Source organism: Gouania willdenowi, chromosome 12, assembly GCF_900634775.1.
Source record: "Gouania willdenowi chromosome 12, fGouWil2.1, whole genome shotgun sequence".
NCBI classification, from domain to species: domain Eukaryota; kingdom Metazoa; phylum Chordata; class Actinopteri; order Blenniiformes; family Gobiesocidae; genus Gouania; species Gouania willdenowi.
Genome location: NC_041055.1, coordinates 26,873,511 through 26,892,901, shown reverse-complemented (window position 1 = coordinate 26,892,901; position 19,391 = coordinate 26,873,511). Strand labels below are relative to the sequence as shown.

Sequence of the window (19,391 nt, the reverse complement as noted above, 5' to 3'; positions counted from 1 at the left end):
GATGCAAATCACATTTTATTCACTCACAATATATAAATAAAGAAATAGGATAAAATTGCAAAGAGGCAATTAAATGATAATTTTTCAGTGTAAAAACAGTATGAATAATAAATAATAAAAGCAGTTCAGTGTGGGTCTGTCAGGAGGAAGCAGTTTTCATTCAGAACCGTTATAAAAACGTCTCTCAATCATATGCTGCCTTGAATCTCCGCCGTGGAAAGTGTGGAACACAGCTTGAATATTGCTCGTGTGTATGTTTGGTGGTGCAGTACATTTCTGTTCTGTGTTCTTTGTTCCTCTATCTGCTAACTCGTCATTAGTCAAGGTCGCTGCTCGAGCACAGACTAGGAAAAATATATTGTTTTTCAATTGTTACCTTTGTAATAAAGTATCAATCTGCAGAAAAAATGAGAGCGCATGGTCAACCAGCGCCAAAATCAGGGAGATGGACTCCCAAAGGGTGGCGAGTAGCTACATAACACCGATATTCCTCTGATCTATATTTCACAAGCATACTGGGAGGATTGGTTGGAAATCGTGTTTTGCACCCTCTGCTGTTCTCCTCCTCATTATCAAGTGTAAAACCACAGAGGGGAAAGGAAAGGAAAGCGAGAGAGCGGTGCCGGCCATGCTTGTCCTTCTTACACAATGGGTTTTGCAGGTTTGAGCACTGGAAATGAAAAGCCGACGTCTGGTATTGGGTCGGCAAATCTAGCGTAGGCTCTAGCCCTGAGCTGGCATCTTAACTGTAGATTTAACTGTAGGAAATAAATTGCTTTTCAGTGGCTGCCTGGATGTTTTGTTTTTTACAAAAGAGCTTTATTTTTATTATTATGATTTACATTTCTGTCACTCCCTGAAAATACGCTATGATGGTGTTGCAGAAAAATAAAGAGGATGATGATTGTAGAGTTTATGGCACATGGTGTCAAAACCGATTGGATACGTGCGTTTGGGGCGAGCTGGCGGGTGACTGGGGTGAGTAGTCGGGAGGAAGGGGGGGATTGCTCTCCTCTTGTTGTCATAGCAACTCAGTCGTCTCTTCCCCGGCTACATCAGAATCGCTCAGATTTATGCATTCATATCATTTATTTAGTTTCTCCACATAGAATAGCGTTTGATTTGATACCAGCGAGGAATGTCGGAGTTCCACGTCTATTTCTTCTGGGAAGGTTATACAAATGTAGAGCAACATCATCATCAGTGGGATCGCTTGTCTTTTGCTGTTAATTGTTACAAATGTTTTTGTCACTTGGTGTTAGTCCAATCTGTCGTTTTGACAGATTGTTGATTTCAGGTGATGTTTAATAGTTTAATAAATCTGTCTGATTTACAAAACAAAAAGAAAAAAGCAGACATTGCTGTTGACTCGTCGTGATGCATTTTCCTTCAACAATGTCTTGGCATGTAAACATGTGGATTTGCTCACTCGCCCTATTTGTGTGTTAATGACTGCTTTTACTCCAACGCACAATGTTTACATTCTGATGCTCAAAAGACAATAAAAGGAAAAGATAGCTCTATGTCGAAAACAATAGTCAGCAATTCAAGTTCAAGAGTTATTTTTTACTGTCAGTATATGCTGGGAACAACTGAGGGCGGGGACAAAAACTTATCGGAAGCGCTTATATCGGAGATTTTTTTTGCAGTCCGATAAAATCCGATATTTGTTTTCTGGCTGATATCGGACCGGGACACCTCTACAAATAGTCACACTTTAGATTTTTAGTTTGATCGGATGAATACTTTTTGAGATATGGACTATTTAGTGAAGGGGGTACATGTCCATTTTCGTGCATCCTTATTTTTCTTCGATATTCAGCTTCCAATATCTTAGGAATTACATCACCTAAAAAACTGAGATTTGGTACAGTAATACAGCTCCACCTACTCTCTCAGGAAGTATAGCAGATTTTTGTATATTCTATCTGGTGGACATGTCAGCCCCACAAAATTGGAAAAAAGTGTTTAGGGTTTCGTTTGGGCCATCAGTAAACTACTTAACATATGCCTGTGCTCCCTGTAATATGATCAGCTTTGAGCTATGTACATATAGACTGTTCACATCACTAATGATTAGTCACATGTACAGTATGCATTGGTTCTTGAGTGACAGTCTGTTGAAAAAATACTTTTGTGACGGGATGTCCTGAAAATTTGTTGAAACGACATGGATGGACCCATAAATATAAAATGACTCGCTTTGAAAGTTCATCTGTGACATTAAAATTATTGGTAACCTGGTCAACAATTCTGTGGGTAATTGCTTGTTTTTTAAGTTAAATATGAACAGGTGACGAGCCAAGATCGCTATGGTGTAATATCTAAAAAATACATTCAGAAATATTTGAAAATATTTAATAAGGAGAAACCCCTTGGTGTTTTACTTATGGTTGGGGTACAGGAAAAGCGAATAAAATGTGTATTACTTTATGGAAGTTTGGGAAAGGCTGTGACTATTTAGAAATAATCAACAGATTCAATAAAACATTAATACATTCTGGCTTGTTGCATTTTCCCATTATCTGTGACTCCTTTCTTTTTATTCATTCAGCTGGAAGATGGCCAGACACTCTTCGACTACAACGTCGGTCTCAACGACATCATCCAGCTGCTGATTCGCTCACAGACCGACCCTCCAGACAGCCCTGCCACCAAAGAACCCTCCAGCATTGCCGGCAGTTCTGCTTCTACCTCTAACTCCGGGCCTGAAAGCCAAAATTCAGCAGCGCCAGTCCCTCGTGCTGCTATGGAAACCTCCCCCAGTACAGACAATAGCACCAGCAGTGTCACTACCAGCACAATTCACGAAACCAAGCCAGACACCAGCGCGAGCAGTAACTCAGATGCTACCAAAAATGGAATTAAGATTAAGATCTCTTGTCCCGTATTGGACGGCCAGCCCCCGACATCCAGCAAGAACATGTTAATCGACCCCGGCATTGGTTCGTACAAGGTGAGGGTGAAAGTTCCTGTTTTTGGAAGTATGTTCATTGGGATCCCCAACTGTTTTTACAAATGTGGCCTAAAACCTTGCAAATGTACTTATTAGAAGATCTTTGCCTAACAAAACTCATTATTTTGCACCATATTTGTTCTTTTAACTTTTAAAAATTGGACTACTTTACCATTTTACAGTCTGTGTTCCGCCATCTTCAAATTACTTAACTGATGACATCACATAGCCCCATTGGGCTGTAAAAATCCCATTGTTTTCTATTGGAGTAAAACATTCACCTACTTTTTAGGTTCTTTAGCAGCTTTTTTGGTCAAAATGCCAATTTGTGCTGCTTTTGGTTGCTCTTGATAATCAGGAAAAGTTAAAGATGTTGATGTAAACCTCCTGTTTACTGAAAGAGGATGAAAACAGTTGTGACCTGAAAAATTATCTATGACCGCAGAGGGCGAGAGTTCCAATTCTGCGGTTTGGTTGTAGACAATGAAGCAGAGAAGAAGAGCTCTCCTAAGGGACATTTATTCTCCCTTAAACAATGCGTGACTGACTCTCTGGTGGCTGAAGTTAGCGAGTAATCACGGACTGTTGAAGACACACAAACTCTGAGGATAGAAGTCCTTCCCCTTAGAAGAGCTCTTCTTCTCTGCTTCATTGTCTACTACTAAACCGTAGAGTAGGTACTGTTGTCCCCTGCGGTAACAGATATTCAAGGTCACACCTGTTTTTATCCTCTTTCCATAAACATGAGGTTTACATCAACATATTTAACGTTTCCTGACTATTTAGAGCAACCAAAAGCAGCACAAGTTGGCATTTTGAGCAAAAAAAGCTGCTAAATGATCTAAAATTCAAGCTCAATGTTTCACTCCAATAGAAAACAATGGGATGTTTAAAGGCAAATGGGGCTGTGTGATGTCATCAATCATGTGATTTTAAGATGGTGGAACACAGGCTATAAAACGATAAAGTAGTCCCATTTTTAAAAGTTAAAAAAATAATATGGTGCCAAATAATGTGTTTTTCTTTGGCATAGATTTTCTAAGTACATTTCAGGATCCCTTTAATGCAGATCACTGTCTGAGATTTCTATCCAAGTTGATTAGTTTACAACAAAGCTATTATTCTTATCATTGATTATTAAATATGATCAAAATTACTAAGAGGTGTGCATTGTTTTGCATTAGACAATGTAGAAAATTATGCAAAACTGTCTAGTAAATATTGGGAGGACTAAACTAAAGAACCAGGGTTAAAAAAGGAAGAACCCCCAGACCTATTCCATATAGAAAGACTTATAATCTTTTAGCTGTGAGCCTGTATTGCTAATCCCTGTGCAGCTGAAGCCTTTTACATCCGTCTGCCAAAGTAAAAGCTGCTTTGACAAATTTTTAGGTTGCCTTAAAGAAAAAAAAATTGGATGTTCAGTGATGTTCAGTATGTTTTGATATTAAACACATGGCAATAAAACATGCGTTTCCTTCCTGTCGTGTCCTCAGATTAATGAGCTGGTGGACTGCAGGGACGTCACCGTTGGTGCCTGGTTCGAGGCCTGCGTTGAAAATGTGACACGTGCTCCCAAAGGACAGATAACGCCCACCAAAGGCAAGGTGGGCCGGCCCCCAAAACGGACTAATGGAAAGCTGGAGGCGGAACCTGGACAGGCCCACGGCCAGGTTCAAACTACGGACAATAACAGGAACAATGTTGTGTTGAACTCGGAGAGCAACGGAGCCTCCACTGCTCAGACAGACTCTACAGACAGCAAGGAGAGGGAGGACGACGTCATTTACCACATTAAATATGAAGAGTAAGTACGGCTGCTCAATAAATGAGAAATGGTGCAATAGCAGATACTACAGAAGAGGATTATGGCCACTGGAGGAAAAAAACCTCAAAAATCAGATTCAGTAGTGGAAGGAAAAAAAAAATGACAATTGTGAAAAACTTTTTTTTAGATATCTATTATTTTTTAATTTAAAGACAACAAACAAGAAATATCAATTACCATCTTTTAAACAATACAGTCAAGAAAAACCATCACAATCAACCCATATAAAAAATTAAGCAAGCATGATGTGGGGGGAGAAAGGAAACAAGAGAAAAATTAAAAACAAACAAGACGAAAACTCATCCAAGTCAGACCATAAAGGCCTCTTTGCAAAGTCAGTGCTTTCTGTAGTCCAACATAGGTTAAAAAGGGGTCCCATATTTTACAGAATGAAAAGGTTCTGTTCTTGAGCCAGTAGGTCATTGCCTCCAGGGGTAAGAGTTCTATTATACTTACTTTGACAAACCTCCTCAGCTCTCAATGTGGGAACAGAGATCAATTTAAGTAAGACGCATTTTCTAGCACCAAATAAAAGGACATCAAGGAACTTCAACATGTTGGGATTAAGGGTAAGAGCAGAATGCAAACCAAAAATACAAAGATAAAGGCCTAAGATCTAAGTTATTACCAAATATTACAGAAACTTCTTTACATACATTTTCCTAAAATATTTTGATGAAAGGACAGTCAAAGATACAGTGGAAGTATGTCCCCTCAATGTAGAACATGTTTTTAAATCATATGGTTATCTTTGTCTGGTTTTTTTTTTTTTTTTTGTCTTAATCTTTTTTTGGTCTAGATTATTTTCTTAGTCATAAAATGTTTTTGTTAATTTTTTGTCTTTTTTTTTCCTGTTCTGTTTTGTTTATTTTTTTTAAATTCCATTTTAATCTATTACTATTTCAGGACGCCTGCCTGGGAAATAGAAGTTAAGACCAAAATAATAACAAAATTAAAAAAAATCTAGACAAAAAAAAAAACGTAGACTAAAAAAAAAAAAAGAGAAAAAAAAAATCTAGATAAAAAAAAAATATTAAAACTAAAAAAAAAAATGACTAAAAAAGAAAAAAAAGATGAAGACAAAAAAAAAAAAAACTAGCTCGGTTTTTTTTCTTCCAGTGGCCCTAATCCTCTTCCATAAGATACACACTATCATTCAAGTAAAAAAAAAAATTCTTGAAGGTACAAGTATCAAAGAGTTAAAGGTTTCAATGCATTGACTTCAACAGGATTGTCTGCATGCGTGTTTTTTTGTGCATCAGACACTCTGGTTTCTTTCTGCAGTCAAGTCTACTTAATATGTACATCTGCGTGTGTGTGGTGCTGCAGGCATCAGTAACTGTGGTTCGTCTCGTTAGGAACTGCTGCAGCTGCAGGGAGGGTTTTTGTGTGTGTGTGTGTGTGTGTGTGTGTGTGCGTGTGCGTGTGCGTGGCTGATGCTCTGATTTGGACTCCGTCTCTCAGTTTCCCATTTTCCAGGAGATTCATTCTGAAGCCGATGTTTCCATGGCAACGCACAAGTTCTCAGGAGCATTACTTCCTTGCTCGCCTCCTTCAGCTCTGTGTATAAACGCTGTGAACATGCCACCAATAGTGAGACGTAGCCGCCTGCTGGGGTGGGGGGTACCAGGGGCTGTCCATCAGGGGATGTTTTGTAGAAAACAAATGTTTTGTTTTGTAAACTTACTTTCTTCTGAAGCATCAGCATTCTCCTTTGAATTGCACTTCTATGATCTCACGAAGGGACCAGAAAACATTTTAAGTAGGCACTGTTTTTTTTTTTTTTTTGCTGAACCATTTATCACACTGTTTTTCCTTTAGCACTACTTTATTAATTTGTTGGACCCAATTTAAAAAAGACTCAACTACATACTTATAAAAAAAATAAAAAATAAATAAATCTACCTATAAAAGCAAGAAAGGTCTGTGCGTGTGTGTGTGGAGCAAATATCTCCCCGATGCAGTATCTGTTCGACCTGCAACTTTGTCAACGGCTTCCAAATACCCTAAGTGTGTGCATCCGTTACTTTGGAGTAATTTAGTGTTGCCAAACGTTCATTTTAAGTTTAAGATTAGGGCTCCCTCTCAGTATTGAGCGCAGTATTGTTTTGGTTTAAAAAATAAGGTCATTATTAAAAAGGAATATTAAAAACGTTTTCGTACTGCTAAAAGTTATTTAAAGCAGAACTAATTACCTTGCGCTTAGCGCTCCCCCGAAAGGTCCCTTTTGGTTATGTCACTGTCGTAAACACTCCGCACCCCCAAGGCAGCAGCTCCTCGCTCCCGCTTTAGTGAGACGGGCAGTGGGAGGATTCCTAAACGTATCGGGGCAAAAATAAAAGCGGTTAATCTTGAATAAGCCTACATTCTGAGTGAACTCATCCTTTAGTAACTCAGTAAGTTGATCATTTATGGTGCTGTTTATGATGAGGTAAGTGATCAGCCTGTTATCTCTCCTGTTACCCTGCTGTGCAGACACACACACATTCCATAGTAATGATGTCACCGGAGCGATGAAGTGACCAAAAAGCACCACTGGGTTCAAGCGACTCATCACGGGCGACTGAAGTGACTGCAGTCGCGTTAGGTGTGAACGCACCTTTAGTGTGTATTGGGCTGTCATAAAGCAGTACGTTTTGTCGCGAGAACAGAGCTGCGAGACTGCCCCCGGGTTGGAGGCAGAGAAAGTTGCAAGTGCTGTTTTCTGGCCAGACAGAAGTGGGGGATGAAAGACCACCCGATCACCCCATAAACACTTGCATGATCCCAAACTTCCTTTAAATCATGGGTCATGAACTCCACTTCCTCCTCCGTCTCCGTAGATCATTTGAAAACGTCAGCCACTGGTGAGTCTTTTACCGACAAGTACCCTATTGTTTAAACCATATAACTGTTTGTGAAATTGCTCACTAACATTTCAACACCCATAGTACTCATTTACTAAATGAGTAAAATGAAACAAAAAACTAAACAGCATTTATACAAAAAGTACACAAAACTACAACAAAAATATACTAAAAGGCTCCAAAAACAGACAAAATGACAAAAAAAAAACAATCATTACAGAAAAATACACCAAACAGAGCTAAATACTTATACCAAAAATACACAAAACTAACTACTTATACAAAAAAATACACAAAATGACAACAGAAATGCACAAAACTACACCAAAAAAGATACCAAAATACACAAAATGACTCACACTAGAATGGCAATAAAAAACAATGATTATACAAAAAAACAACAGAAAGATACAAAAATACACATAATGACTCCAAAAAACACATTACAGAAATATACACCAAACGAAAAAAATATAAAAATGAGTTAAAAAAAAAACAATACATTTAGTATGTGTGTGTCCTATAGAATTAAACCAGGAAAATTGCACACGCTATTTTACTTTGCACCCGCAAATAAACCCCTTTATAACACTATAGAGTATCGACACCTCTTTGCACATCCAACCTTCAAACACACTCATTTGGCCATAATTGGTAAATGGTAAATGGACTTGATTTATATAGCGCTTTATCACCACACTGAAGCAGTCTCAAAGCGCTTTACATATCAGCTCATTCACCCAATCACTCTCACATTCACACACCAGTGGGACAGACTGCCATGCAAGGCACTAGTCGACCACTGGGAGCAACTTAGGGTTCAGTGTCTTGCCCAAGGACACTTCGACACATAGTCAGGTACTGGGATCGAACCCCCAACCTCTCGATCAGAAGACGACCCTCTACCACCTGAACCACAGTCGCCCCGTGTACTGTACTTAAGCTCCTCCCACTATATGAATACATACTTCCGACGGGCACTGTACTAGTTATATATATATATATATTTATAAACTAAAAACATAAGTATGTAGTTCAGTCTTCTTTAAATTGGGTCCAACAAACAAAGTAAAGAAAAAACAGTGTGATAAATAATTGGGTATTATCTATGTCTTTACATTTCAGTAGCTTAAATGAAAAATACAATTTATATAAAAATAAAATAAAACATATTTCAGCTACTGAAATTTAAAGTCCCCAATTATTTATCACACTGTTTTTCCTTTAGCACTACTTTATTAGTTTGTTGGACCCAATTTAAAGAAGACTGAACTACATACTTATGGTATATATTTTATTTTTTATATAAATTATATTTTTTATAAGTATGTAGTTCAGTCTTCTTTAATTTGGGTCCAACAAACTAATAAAGTAAATAAACAGTGTGACAAATATTCAGAGATGATCTATTTCTTTAAATTTCAGTAGCTGATACAGTATATAAAAATAATATATACATAAAAAACACACTTGTGTATTTTATTTTATTCTATATATATATATATTTTTAAATTTATTTCAGGTACAGAAATATAAAGTATTCTAATAGTTAATCCCCAGATATGGTCTAATCTGCATTGAATCTCTGCATCCTGAACAACAATCAGGGTTTTTCCACATCTTTTTGTGTTTGTGCAGAGAGGGTAGGTTATTTATTTTATTTTTTTCCTTTACCTCATCTCCTCTTTGAACACCTGCCTGTATAGCTTGAGCGAGACAGCAGCTCTGTGACAGATAATAATGAGCCAGGAAATAAAAGGTGCTCAGCGCTCATTCTTTCTCCTCTCAGTCGCTTTGATTTACTGGTTAATAATTAAACCGTTGTTATGAGTTAAAGTTACCCATTGTTATCTTCAGTCTGGCCTTTCCTCAGAGGCCATTTTCTGGCTAATATAAAAATTATTGTGGTTTTTAAAAATTTGTCATAAAACAACAATTCTAATTACTGGTAAGTCTTCAGTTATCCATGTTCAATTACAACAAAATCATGATTACAGTGAAAATTACAATTATTTTTTCCCTGAAAGTAGGACTGCACGATTATTTTTGATCGATATTGTAATCACATTTACAATCACAAATATGTATCATATTAGGGGAAAATCTGTGTTTTTATTGCACTACTTTTAAATAGGGATGTACTTTTAAATAGGGATGTCCCGATACAACTTTTTCACTTCCAATACGATACCGATATTGCCTCCTTGAGTATTGGCCGATACAGTTACGATATCAGCACGAATCATAAGTTCTTTTGTTACTTATTTTGTAGTGTGGAATGTTAGAAAAGTCTTGATCAAGTGATGTTACGCAGAGAACAATAGTCAATAACAGTAGGTATGAGAAAAACTGACCCATTTATTATTAACCAATTGGTTACATACATTTTAACCTTCAACATAATATCTACAGTATTCTACAATTGAATAAATATAATATATATTGGAAATTTTAGATGCAGTCCGATGAAATACGATATTCGTTTTCTGGCTGATATCAGACCAATATCCGATATCAATATCGGATTGGGACACCCCTACTTTTAAACAAACAATATGTGTTCAGTTTGCAGTGTCAGTTTACGCTTTAAAATGGAATTATAATTAAAAAAAAATAGCCCAAGAATTTAAAATGTACCAAAGAATAACTGAATAAATACACTATTACAGAGTGCAAAGCCTGTGTTTTAAATGTAAATATTGCCGATGATCAGGATAATTTAATAGAGCCTTTTTTATGTCAGTATACCCCTCGATTTATTTTTTTTAAATGGTAAAATGATCCTGACAGGTAAACTTGATATGAAACATATTTGAATAATTGTTAACTATGCGTGTGTAAGCCGTAGAATTATAACATAGTTCCCCAATTTCTGTTTAATTAAAATGTTTTTATAGAATCTCCATGTCAATTACAATTCAAATATGATTACAACTGCAACAGAATTTTTTCAATTACAATTATAAATATGTCACAATTGTAACTAATTATCAATTATATTTGACCCCATGCATGTTTTCTCTGTGCTTTTTCTGGTTTCCTCCAACAGTGCAAAAAAGTTTTATATTAAATTATTCCGTCTGTGGTGGTGAATGTTTGTGTGAATGAGATGGAGTGAATAAAAAAGAAGCAAAGATTAAGATTCTCTTTTTTTTTTTTAGCTGACCTATGTATCATTCCTGTGGATTTTCGTCTGTTTACTTTGAGTGCAGACTGTTGTCGTCTCCGCTGAGCTGACGCTGCACTTTGCTGAGGCTCAGGCTGAGTTTTTAATTTTCAATCCAGGAGAAGTTGAAGTACTGTAGTGTAAAAGCTTGGCTCAGGTTCCTCAGAGAAAAGGTCTCTCACTTACAAACTATATAAACACCTATTATTGTGACTCATCTCAGAGCTCAAAGAATGAAAAGTCCAGAATATAAATGACAAATTGAAAATGGGAATAACTTCTACGCAGGGCCATTTTCACTGTTTTTAGCAGTAAATCATATATATATATATATACTGTTATGCAGTGGTTCCAAAACTTTTCACAGTCATGTACCCATTCAGACATTGAAGCTGAAACCCATGTACCCCCTACTCCTGCACACTTAAAAAACATTATGTAATGTCATATACTATACAGCCTATCCTGTTGAGGAATAATATATAATAATAAGAATAAGAATATTTGCATTTCCTGAAGAAAATGCAAGTGAGGATGCAGGTGCTGGCTCGCGTTGCACTTCATTAGCTTATTATTGGCATTAGTATTATCTAGCAATAGCATTAACATAGCAATAGTATTAGCATTAACCTAACATTGACCTAACATTAGCCTAGCAATAGCATTAGCATTAACATAGCAATAACCTAGCATTAGCATTCACCTAGCTATAACATAAACTGCTCTATTTATATTCTAGTTTCCAATGTTGTAATTGTAGTTAATTTTCATTCATGTACCCCCTATGACAATTTGGGCACCCCTGGGGTACCTGTACCCTACTTTGGAAACCTAGGCTGTAATGTAACAAAAGGTAATTTTTTTAGTCTTCCAACTATAGTAGTTTGGCTCATTCTCCATTTTATTTCAATTTGACTCAAAAAGTCTTCATCGAATCATCAAAGGGTGACTAAATGACTTGTTTAACCACAGTTCTAGACTTCCTGAGAGGTTTGTGTGTGAGCTGAAATTTTCAGACACTGAATATTAGAAGTGTGTGTATTAGTTGGCTTGTCATCCCACCTAAACTCATCTCGCTTCCCAGAAATATTGCTCAGAGAGAGAGAGAGAGAGAGAGAACAGATGACTCAAACAAACCTAAACCACATATAAGAGTTTTTCTCTTTTCAAGTGAGCTCCGAGTCTTAAAAAAGTTAAATCTAAAGAAACTTGAAGATGTATTTTCCATTATGGATGGATTGATGTTGGGCTAAAGTAGGCTTTTATAAACAGAATTGTTTTTATTTTCAAAATAAAAGCCAAAGAGTGCAAAGAGCTACGAGAGAGCTCTGGTCATTGATTATATTCATTTAGTTATTTTCAGTTTTAAACGTAGAAGGCAGGGTGGGGGTCAATTATAATTGTATTTGCGTAATTGATAATGAATTACAATTATGACGTCATTATCAGTATATGTAATTGTAATAGAAAAAAATATGTAGCTATTGTAATCATATTTGAATTGTAATGAAGTTCAAATAATTGACTTAGTATTTGTAGCTGGCATGGAAATGAAGAAAGAGAAACACTCAATTTCAATTTAATTTAACGTGAAAATGGAAAACCATATTACAGTTCTATGGTCTACATGTAGTTGCTACATATGTAGTTTATCAAGTTTTCTCAATAACGATACTCGTCAATTCTCGAGGATAATTTTACCAATTTAAAAAAAAAAGAAAATTAAAATCGGGGGATATACTGAAAAAAGGTTCAGATGACCACCCCAAAAATATTAGAATGAAAATTTTCATGGGTAAGGAAGCGGAACGAACCAAACAGAAACCTACCACAAGAGGAAGGATACATTTTATGGACTCAATTATTTTAGGCTCGGTAATTGTGATTAATTGAATTTGAACTTTAGTAATTGCGAATGTAATTGTAATTTACTTTCAGTGGGAAGTAATAATAATTTTATTTGGAATAAATGCCGGTCACCGTAATCATATTTGAGTTGTAATTGAACATGGGTAATTGAAGATGTAATTGTAATTGAAAAATGTAGTTGACCCCAACCCTGGTAGAAGGTGTATAATTAATGTTTGGACATGTTACAATTTGAGGGGGACGAGGGGGTGGGACAGATTAAACTGATCTTCTACCATCATATTCTACACGGATCAGGTAATTTTGGCTTTTTTAACCTAAACTGCTTCTCCACCCCTCCTTCCTGTTTCTTTACTCCACCAGTTATCCAGAGAACGGCGTGGTGGAGATCCGGCCCCTTCACGTGCGGCCCCGAGCGAGGACTCTGCTGCGCTGGGACCAGCTTGAGGTGGGCATGCAGGTGTTCATCAACTACAACATGGAAACTCCCGATGAGAGAGGATTCTGGTTCGATGCTGAGATCGTGACGGTAAACCAAGCGTCTCGCACCAATAAGGAGCTCCGTGTGAATATCCTCCTGGGGTGAGGATCCTTTTTTATTTTAAAGGGGACATATCATGCTAAATCCACTTTTTTAGCCCTTAAATGCATTTTGTTGTATATTTAGAGTGCTTAGAAGTACAGAAAAAAATCAAATTAGTCTCTTCAGGTGCTCCGTAAATATCTTTATATTCTGTTTTGGTCATATTTTTCAATCTGTTTCGATTTTTCTATTCTCTATTACGTTTTTTGAACTATTACATCACAGCATTTGCAGCGGAACTGCCAAATTAAGACATCGACTCCAGGCCCAACACTTCGAGCAATCTGCCATTTTTATTTCTCGCTGCGATTTTGTAGTCCAAGCTCCAGGATGCCGAAGTTACGAGAGGAGAAATCAAAATGTTCGGTTGCTGGATGTAGTAACCCACACGCTTCATTACAACGTCTCCCAGCATCAGAACCTTTTCGAAGTGCCTGGTTGAGTTTTATTTTTTATGGAAATGTACCACATCTGTGGGTAAGGTCATTTTTGTGTGCGTGAAGCACTTCAAGGATGACTGCTTCTGCAACCTCCGCCAGTATAAAGAAGGATTTGCCGATTGAGGGGTCAATTCCTTCTATCTTTGGAGACGACGAACAGAGCACTTCGTTAAGCTGTAAATAACGCTAAAAAGTGTGATGATAAGACGTCCCTGTCATTGTTTTGTTAGCATTAGCAGTTGCTTAGCAGTTGCACCGTCTTCAGACTTCATATGTTAGCACTGTGTGCTCATTTTAGATCCTTGATGATATGGCCTACGTGATTTCATTTAAGTCTAAAGTTTTCATTAGTCATTTCATTTTGCCGTTTTTGTCTCCGAAAAGACTGTAGTAAAATGCATTTCGTGACGTTAGCTTGGCGCTAGCGTTAGCTCGGTGCTTGTGTTAGCTCACTTGTTAGGGTTCTGCAGGTTCATCATCTTCATTTTCATCTCGCTCCGCTGGGTCCGACTCTGGCTGGAACATGTAAGGCTGGATGGACAAGTCTTCTGTTGTTGACATTTTGTAAATAACCTCTGAATAAAAAGTTTATGCGCCGCTACATAGCCGTATCTCTTCTATCAAACTACAAAAATGGCCGAGCAGGGTGGAGTTGAACCGAGTGTGACCCGAAGAGGGGGCGGGGTATGAAGTGTCTCATTTGCATTTAAAGAGACCGCACCAAAACGAGTTGCTCTCAGAAGCACATCAGAAAAGGGGCCTGTGGAGCTATAATAATGAGGAATTCAGACCCAAGCAGTGCAGTTCCGCTTTATATAGACCACAACTGTATGATTTATATCTAAAAAGGAAGGATTTAAAACCATGATATGTCCCCTTTAAGTTTAATATGTTGAGATAAGGGAACACAGTTCTTCAAAAAAAAAAATTGTACATATTTAACAGAAATACACTCCAAAATATGTAAAGTCATATCGCATACAAACAAAAGCACAAGACTCATGAGGAGAAAAGAAAAAAAAAAAATCTTTAAGGTCAAACCTTACTTTACAATAGTGGTTCTCAACCTTGGGGTCACGACCCCATTTGAGGGTCACGAGACACTGGGAGGGGGTCGCCAGATGCCTTCAAGAAACTTATAATTTTAGTAAATTTTTGTTCATTTTTACCCTTTTTCTGCAATTACACAAAACTTGCCATATTTTAACCTATTTTCGTCACTTTTTCTTGCAATATTTTTGCTCCTTTTAATTCATTTTTTTGCTATATTACTCCCATTTCTGCCACTTCTCCATCAAATTTCAATGCCTTTTCTGCACTTATAAACCCTGTCCACCACTTTTCCTACCTAATGTCACTTATGTTGACAAATTATTGTCAACATACGTGACATTATTGTTTTTTTGTTAATAATTAGCCTTTTTTTTAGAATATATTAAACTTGTAATCTTGTTTCTTTGCAATGTTTCTTCTTTTATTTCTCTTTTGCTCCAGGAATCCAGGAGATGTGATTCCAGATTGTAAAATTCACTTTGTGGATGAAATCTATCAGGTGGAAAAACCAGGAGCTCGTGCGCTCACGGCTGCTGATGGAGATTTTAAAAGTATGTTATCTTAACATTATTATTTACAAACAAACAATCCATCCCATCTTTATTTTCTAAATATTCTCCTGAATAACATCGTAGGAAACATTCCCTCTCTCATTCTGCCTGTTTGTATCTTTTCCTTCTGGTTTTTGCTCCAGGAAAAAGTGGCCCTGAATGCAAGCACTGCAAAGCTGATCCTGAAGCCGAGTGTCGGTTCTGTTCGTGCTGCGTGTGTGGTGGGAAGCAGGATGCTCACATGCAGCTGCTGTGTGACGAGTGCAACATGGCGTTCCACATCTACTGTCTGAACCCCCCACTGGCCACCATCCCAGATGATGAGGACTGGTAAGAAAGAGAGAGTGGGCTTAACTAGCTGCAGCATAACTAAAGAAAATAATGAGACTTTATGTTCTGCTGGTTGCAGGTACTGTCCGACCTGTAAGAATGACACCAGTGAAGTCGTCAAGGCTGGAGAGAAGCTTAAAGCCAGCAAGAAGAAAGCCAAGATGCCTTCGGCTACAACTGAGAGTCAAAGAGACTGGGGAAAGGTGAGGCCTCAGGGCGCCCTGTGGCACGCACACACACACACTTTGTTTGATGAAAATAAGTCAAAATAAAATATGAAGAGGTACTATGAGCCAATATTTCCAAACTTTTTCTTGCAAAGTATCAAATACATCACATTTAAATTATCAAAGTAAATAAGTAATGTAAAGTAAAATATCAAAATTAGTGCCGTCAAATGATTAACATTTTAACCGCGATTAATCACATAATTTTTTTGAGTTAATCACAATTAATCGCAAACATATTTTTTTAATAAAACTGTTTTGTGTCGTGGCAAAATATTTTTTGTTTCAATGAGTGACTTGCAGTTTTATATGCTGCTAATGACTGAGACCATTCTGCGATATTTCACTGCGCGATTATCGTATCGATACATGTGCCTACTTCTTTTTAAAAGGAATTTAAGAACTTATTAGAATCACTTTTATGACAAATGTAATTTACAATTACAGAAAGAATGTATATGTGCAGCTACTGTAAATGTTAGACCTGAACTTCCCATAATGCATCATAATTTAAGGTGGCACCAAGTCCACAACGGTACAAAACGACCTTCGATGAACCACAGATGCCTTAAAAAAAAGAAAGATTGCAATTATCGCGTTAATAAGATAACATGTTAACGTTGACAGCTATAATCAAAATAAATAATAAGAATCTCTCAGACCACTCTGTTCATTCTGTCTTAATGTTTTATTTTGAAACACGGTCTCTGAAACTCCTGCAGAGATGCTTCCTCTTATCATACACATCAAACTTACAGTGCACACAAAATTATTATTTTAAAGATATGTAGAGGTATGTGAACCTCTTACATTTTGTCTTAAGGTTCAATGGCATCATTTTAACAAGCTTTCGTTAGTTTATTGCACGTGCTACTCAATTATAGCCTTTCAGCATTTTGCTTGTATTTTTTCTTTCTAGCAAACACAAGGATTATCATCAGATACACGTTTAAGACTCACTGCTAAACATTATCCTCAGAATCTCCCTCTGCAGTCATGAGCATCTTATAACTTCACAGATTTCTTGTTTCTCGCTGCCACTACGATTCGTGTTGCAAAGTGAACAATGCCATTACGCATAACTTAGCTACTTTCCTGGAGCTGCCAATGGAAAATAGTTCCTTTTTTTATACCAGAAGGCTCCCTTTTCCCTTTGAGGACTAATTGAAAACAGTCTGTTTTTTGCTTTTTTTGGGGCACATTGACGTGCTGTGAGTCATGCAGCTTTTGCTTTAAAACTAGACTTTAATAAAATACCTCTAAACATATGCTTAAAAAGCTAGATACTATAATATTACAACCATTTTTGCTCATATTTGATATTGTTTGTGTACATCTTCTCTCCCAATGTAATTGCAGGGTATGGCCTGTGTGGGGCGCACTAAAGAATGCACAATTGTACCATCAAACCACTATGGACCAGTTCCTGGTGTTCCTGTTGGAACCACTTGGAAATTCAGAGTACAGGTGAGTCTGTTTTAATAGAACATTGATTTTTAAACAGTTAAAAGTTTTATTTTAATGATCTAATGTTACTAGCTGTAAGAAATACTGTTTTAGCTTTTATTGCTGTGGCTCCTTATTTATTTGAAACTAAATGTTGATGAACCTGTTTTCTATCTGTTATAAACAGAGATGTCTGATATGAGTCATGCCAATGCCAATATTGTCAAACACTTAATTTCTAATTTTGATATTAACCGATGCTGGTAATACACTATTGTTCCCCCACCAAACTGATTTTAGGTCACGTCATGGATCTCCAATCAGTGTATTTTCTGTTAACCTTTTCTCCAAAAATCACATACTCATAACAAAAACCTTTTAATAAGTTCTAAGCTTCTACGTGACCTACATAGCTAATTATTTTTCCAGAATAAAGTAGGACCCTTAGTGGTTACAGATGATGTGAAATTTTGGAAAAATTATATGATACTGAGTGACAATAAATCATGTTTTTAATACAGAAATCTGTAGTCAGCCAAAAAAACCCAAAAAACTAGAGTTTTACATCGTGGACAAAATAGACGGGGAGAGGGAAGTCTGGGCTTCCCTGCAAAGGATGTTGCCCTTGCGACCCAATTACAGATAAGTGGAAGAAGATGGATGGATTGATGTTAACAGGTGACCTACAATGCTGACAATCAGTCACATCACCAAAGTTTGCGTGGGGGAAACAATGATTTTCATATTAAGAAATGAGGCTCCCAGTTGTTTTAGAAAAGGAAAAAAGGAACATTAATGCCAAGGACCAGCCATCATTATGTCATTATGTGCATCATTGCGTTATGCTCGTCCTTTTTTAGCTAAAGGTTGTTCTTCTGTGTGGGAGGATGAATAATTATTTGTGTAATTGTCTAATTCTCTCTGTGTCCAGGTAAGCGAGGCGGGCGTTCACAGGCCTCATGTCGGGGGGATCCATGGGCGCAGTAACGACGGCTCCTATTCTCTGGTGCTCGCCGGGGGCTTCGAGGATGAAGTGGTACGTTTTGTAATGTGTCATTCTCACACAGAGTATGTTGGTGGGGTTTTTTTTTGTCCTGGATGCCAATGGCTGTTGCTGTGATCCGTGATAGGACCGCGGAGATGAGTTCACCTACACGGGCAGCGGAGGTCGAGATCTCTCAGGAAACAAACGGATCGGCGAGCACTCTTTTGATCAGACACTGACACATATGAACAGGTACGATGGGACCCATTTGTTTATGTAGGCCTGCTTTGGTTGAAATTCTTTGGTTTATCTGTGAAAACGTTTAATTGCTGTTGGTTAAACCGTATAACATGTTTTGATTATTTTATTAACATAGTAAATAACACATTTTCTTCCATTTATAAAAAAAAAAAAATCCCACTTAACAGAGCCTTGGCTTTAAACTGCGATGCACCTTTAAATGACAAAGACGGTGCAGAGTCCAGGAACTGGCGAGAGGGAAAACCAGTGCGGGTGGTGCGTAGCTCCAAAGGTCGACGCATCAGCAAGTACGCACCCGAGGAGGGAAACCGATACGACGGCATTTACAAGGTAACGTCAAGATTTACCTCACAAACCAGGATTGTTTTATTTTGGCAAAGCCATTTTAATAGCGTAGCCCTTTGCTTCAACATTTAGCGTTCAGTTATCAATCAATCAGGATTCATGCTTTATCCATATTTCACACACTTCACAAAATCATCCACAACAAATATGGTTTTCAACTTACAAACATAACTTAATCTTGAAATTAATTTACGATTTTATTAATAATTTTGATTAAACAAATAAAGATATACATTTATTTTACCATAATAAATAATAATTTTATTTTACATATACTTTTATTTCTTTGAAAAATAAATAATTATTTTTTCTGATATAAACCTGTAAAATCAGGACTTTGGAATTCAGTTTAGTTCATTGTGATGAGATTCCTGTTATATTACATGTATATTAAGTATATTGAGGAATATTTAAAGGGTTTTAGAAGGAAATTAATAAGCAGAATATAAAAAAGTAATAAAAACGCAACAAAAACAAGAAAATCTCTGAAGTGTGACATTTAAGA

The 19,391-nt window shown here is 37.0% G+C and overlaps 1 protein-coding gene across 1 annotated transcript in view; it reads left to right on the top strand.

Annotated features, from left to right (window-relative positions):
• The window catches only part of uhrf2 (ubiquitin like with PHD and ring finger domains 2), a 33,901-nt gene that overhangs the window by 9,129 nt on the left and 5,381 nt on the right, over positions 1 to 19,391 (top strand). The window contains exons 2-11 of the mRNA XM_028463634.1: positions 2,555 to 2,956; positions 4,453 to 4,763; positions 13,029 to 13,247; positions 15,183 to 15,292; positions 15,436 to 15,622; positions 15,702 to 15,825; positions 17,209 to 17,316; positions 18,227 to 18,331; positions 18,426 to 18,532; positions 18,709 to 18,871. Of these exons, the coding sequence (XP_028319435.1) occupies positions 2,555 to 2,956; positions 4,453 to 4,763; positions 13,029 to 13,247; positions 15,183 to 15,292; positions 15,436 to 15,622; positions 15,702 to 15,825; positions 17,209 to 17,316; positions 18,227 to 18,331; positions 18,426 to 18,532; positions 18,709 to 18,871 (1,836 nt within the window). The remainder of the gene's footprint in view (positions 1 to 2,554; positions 2,957 to 4,452; positions 4,764 to 13,028; positions 13,248 to 15,182; positions 15,293 to 15,435; positions 15,623 to 15,701; positions 15,826 to 17,208; positions 17,317 to 18,226; positions 18,332 to 18,425; positions 18,533 to 18,708; positions 18,872 to 19,391) is intronic.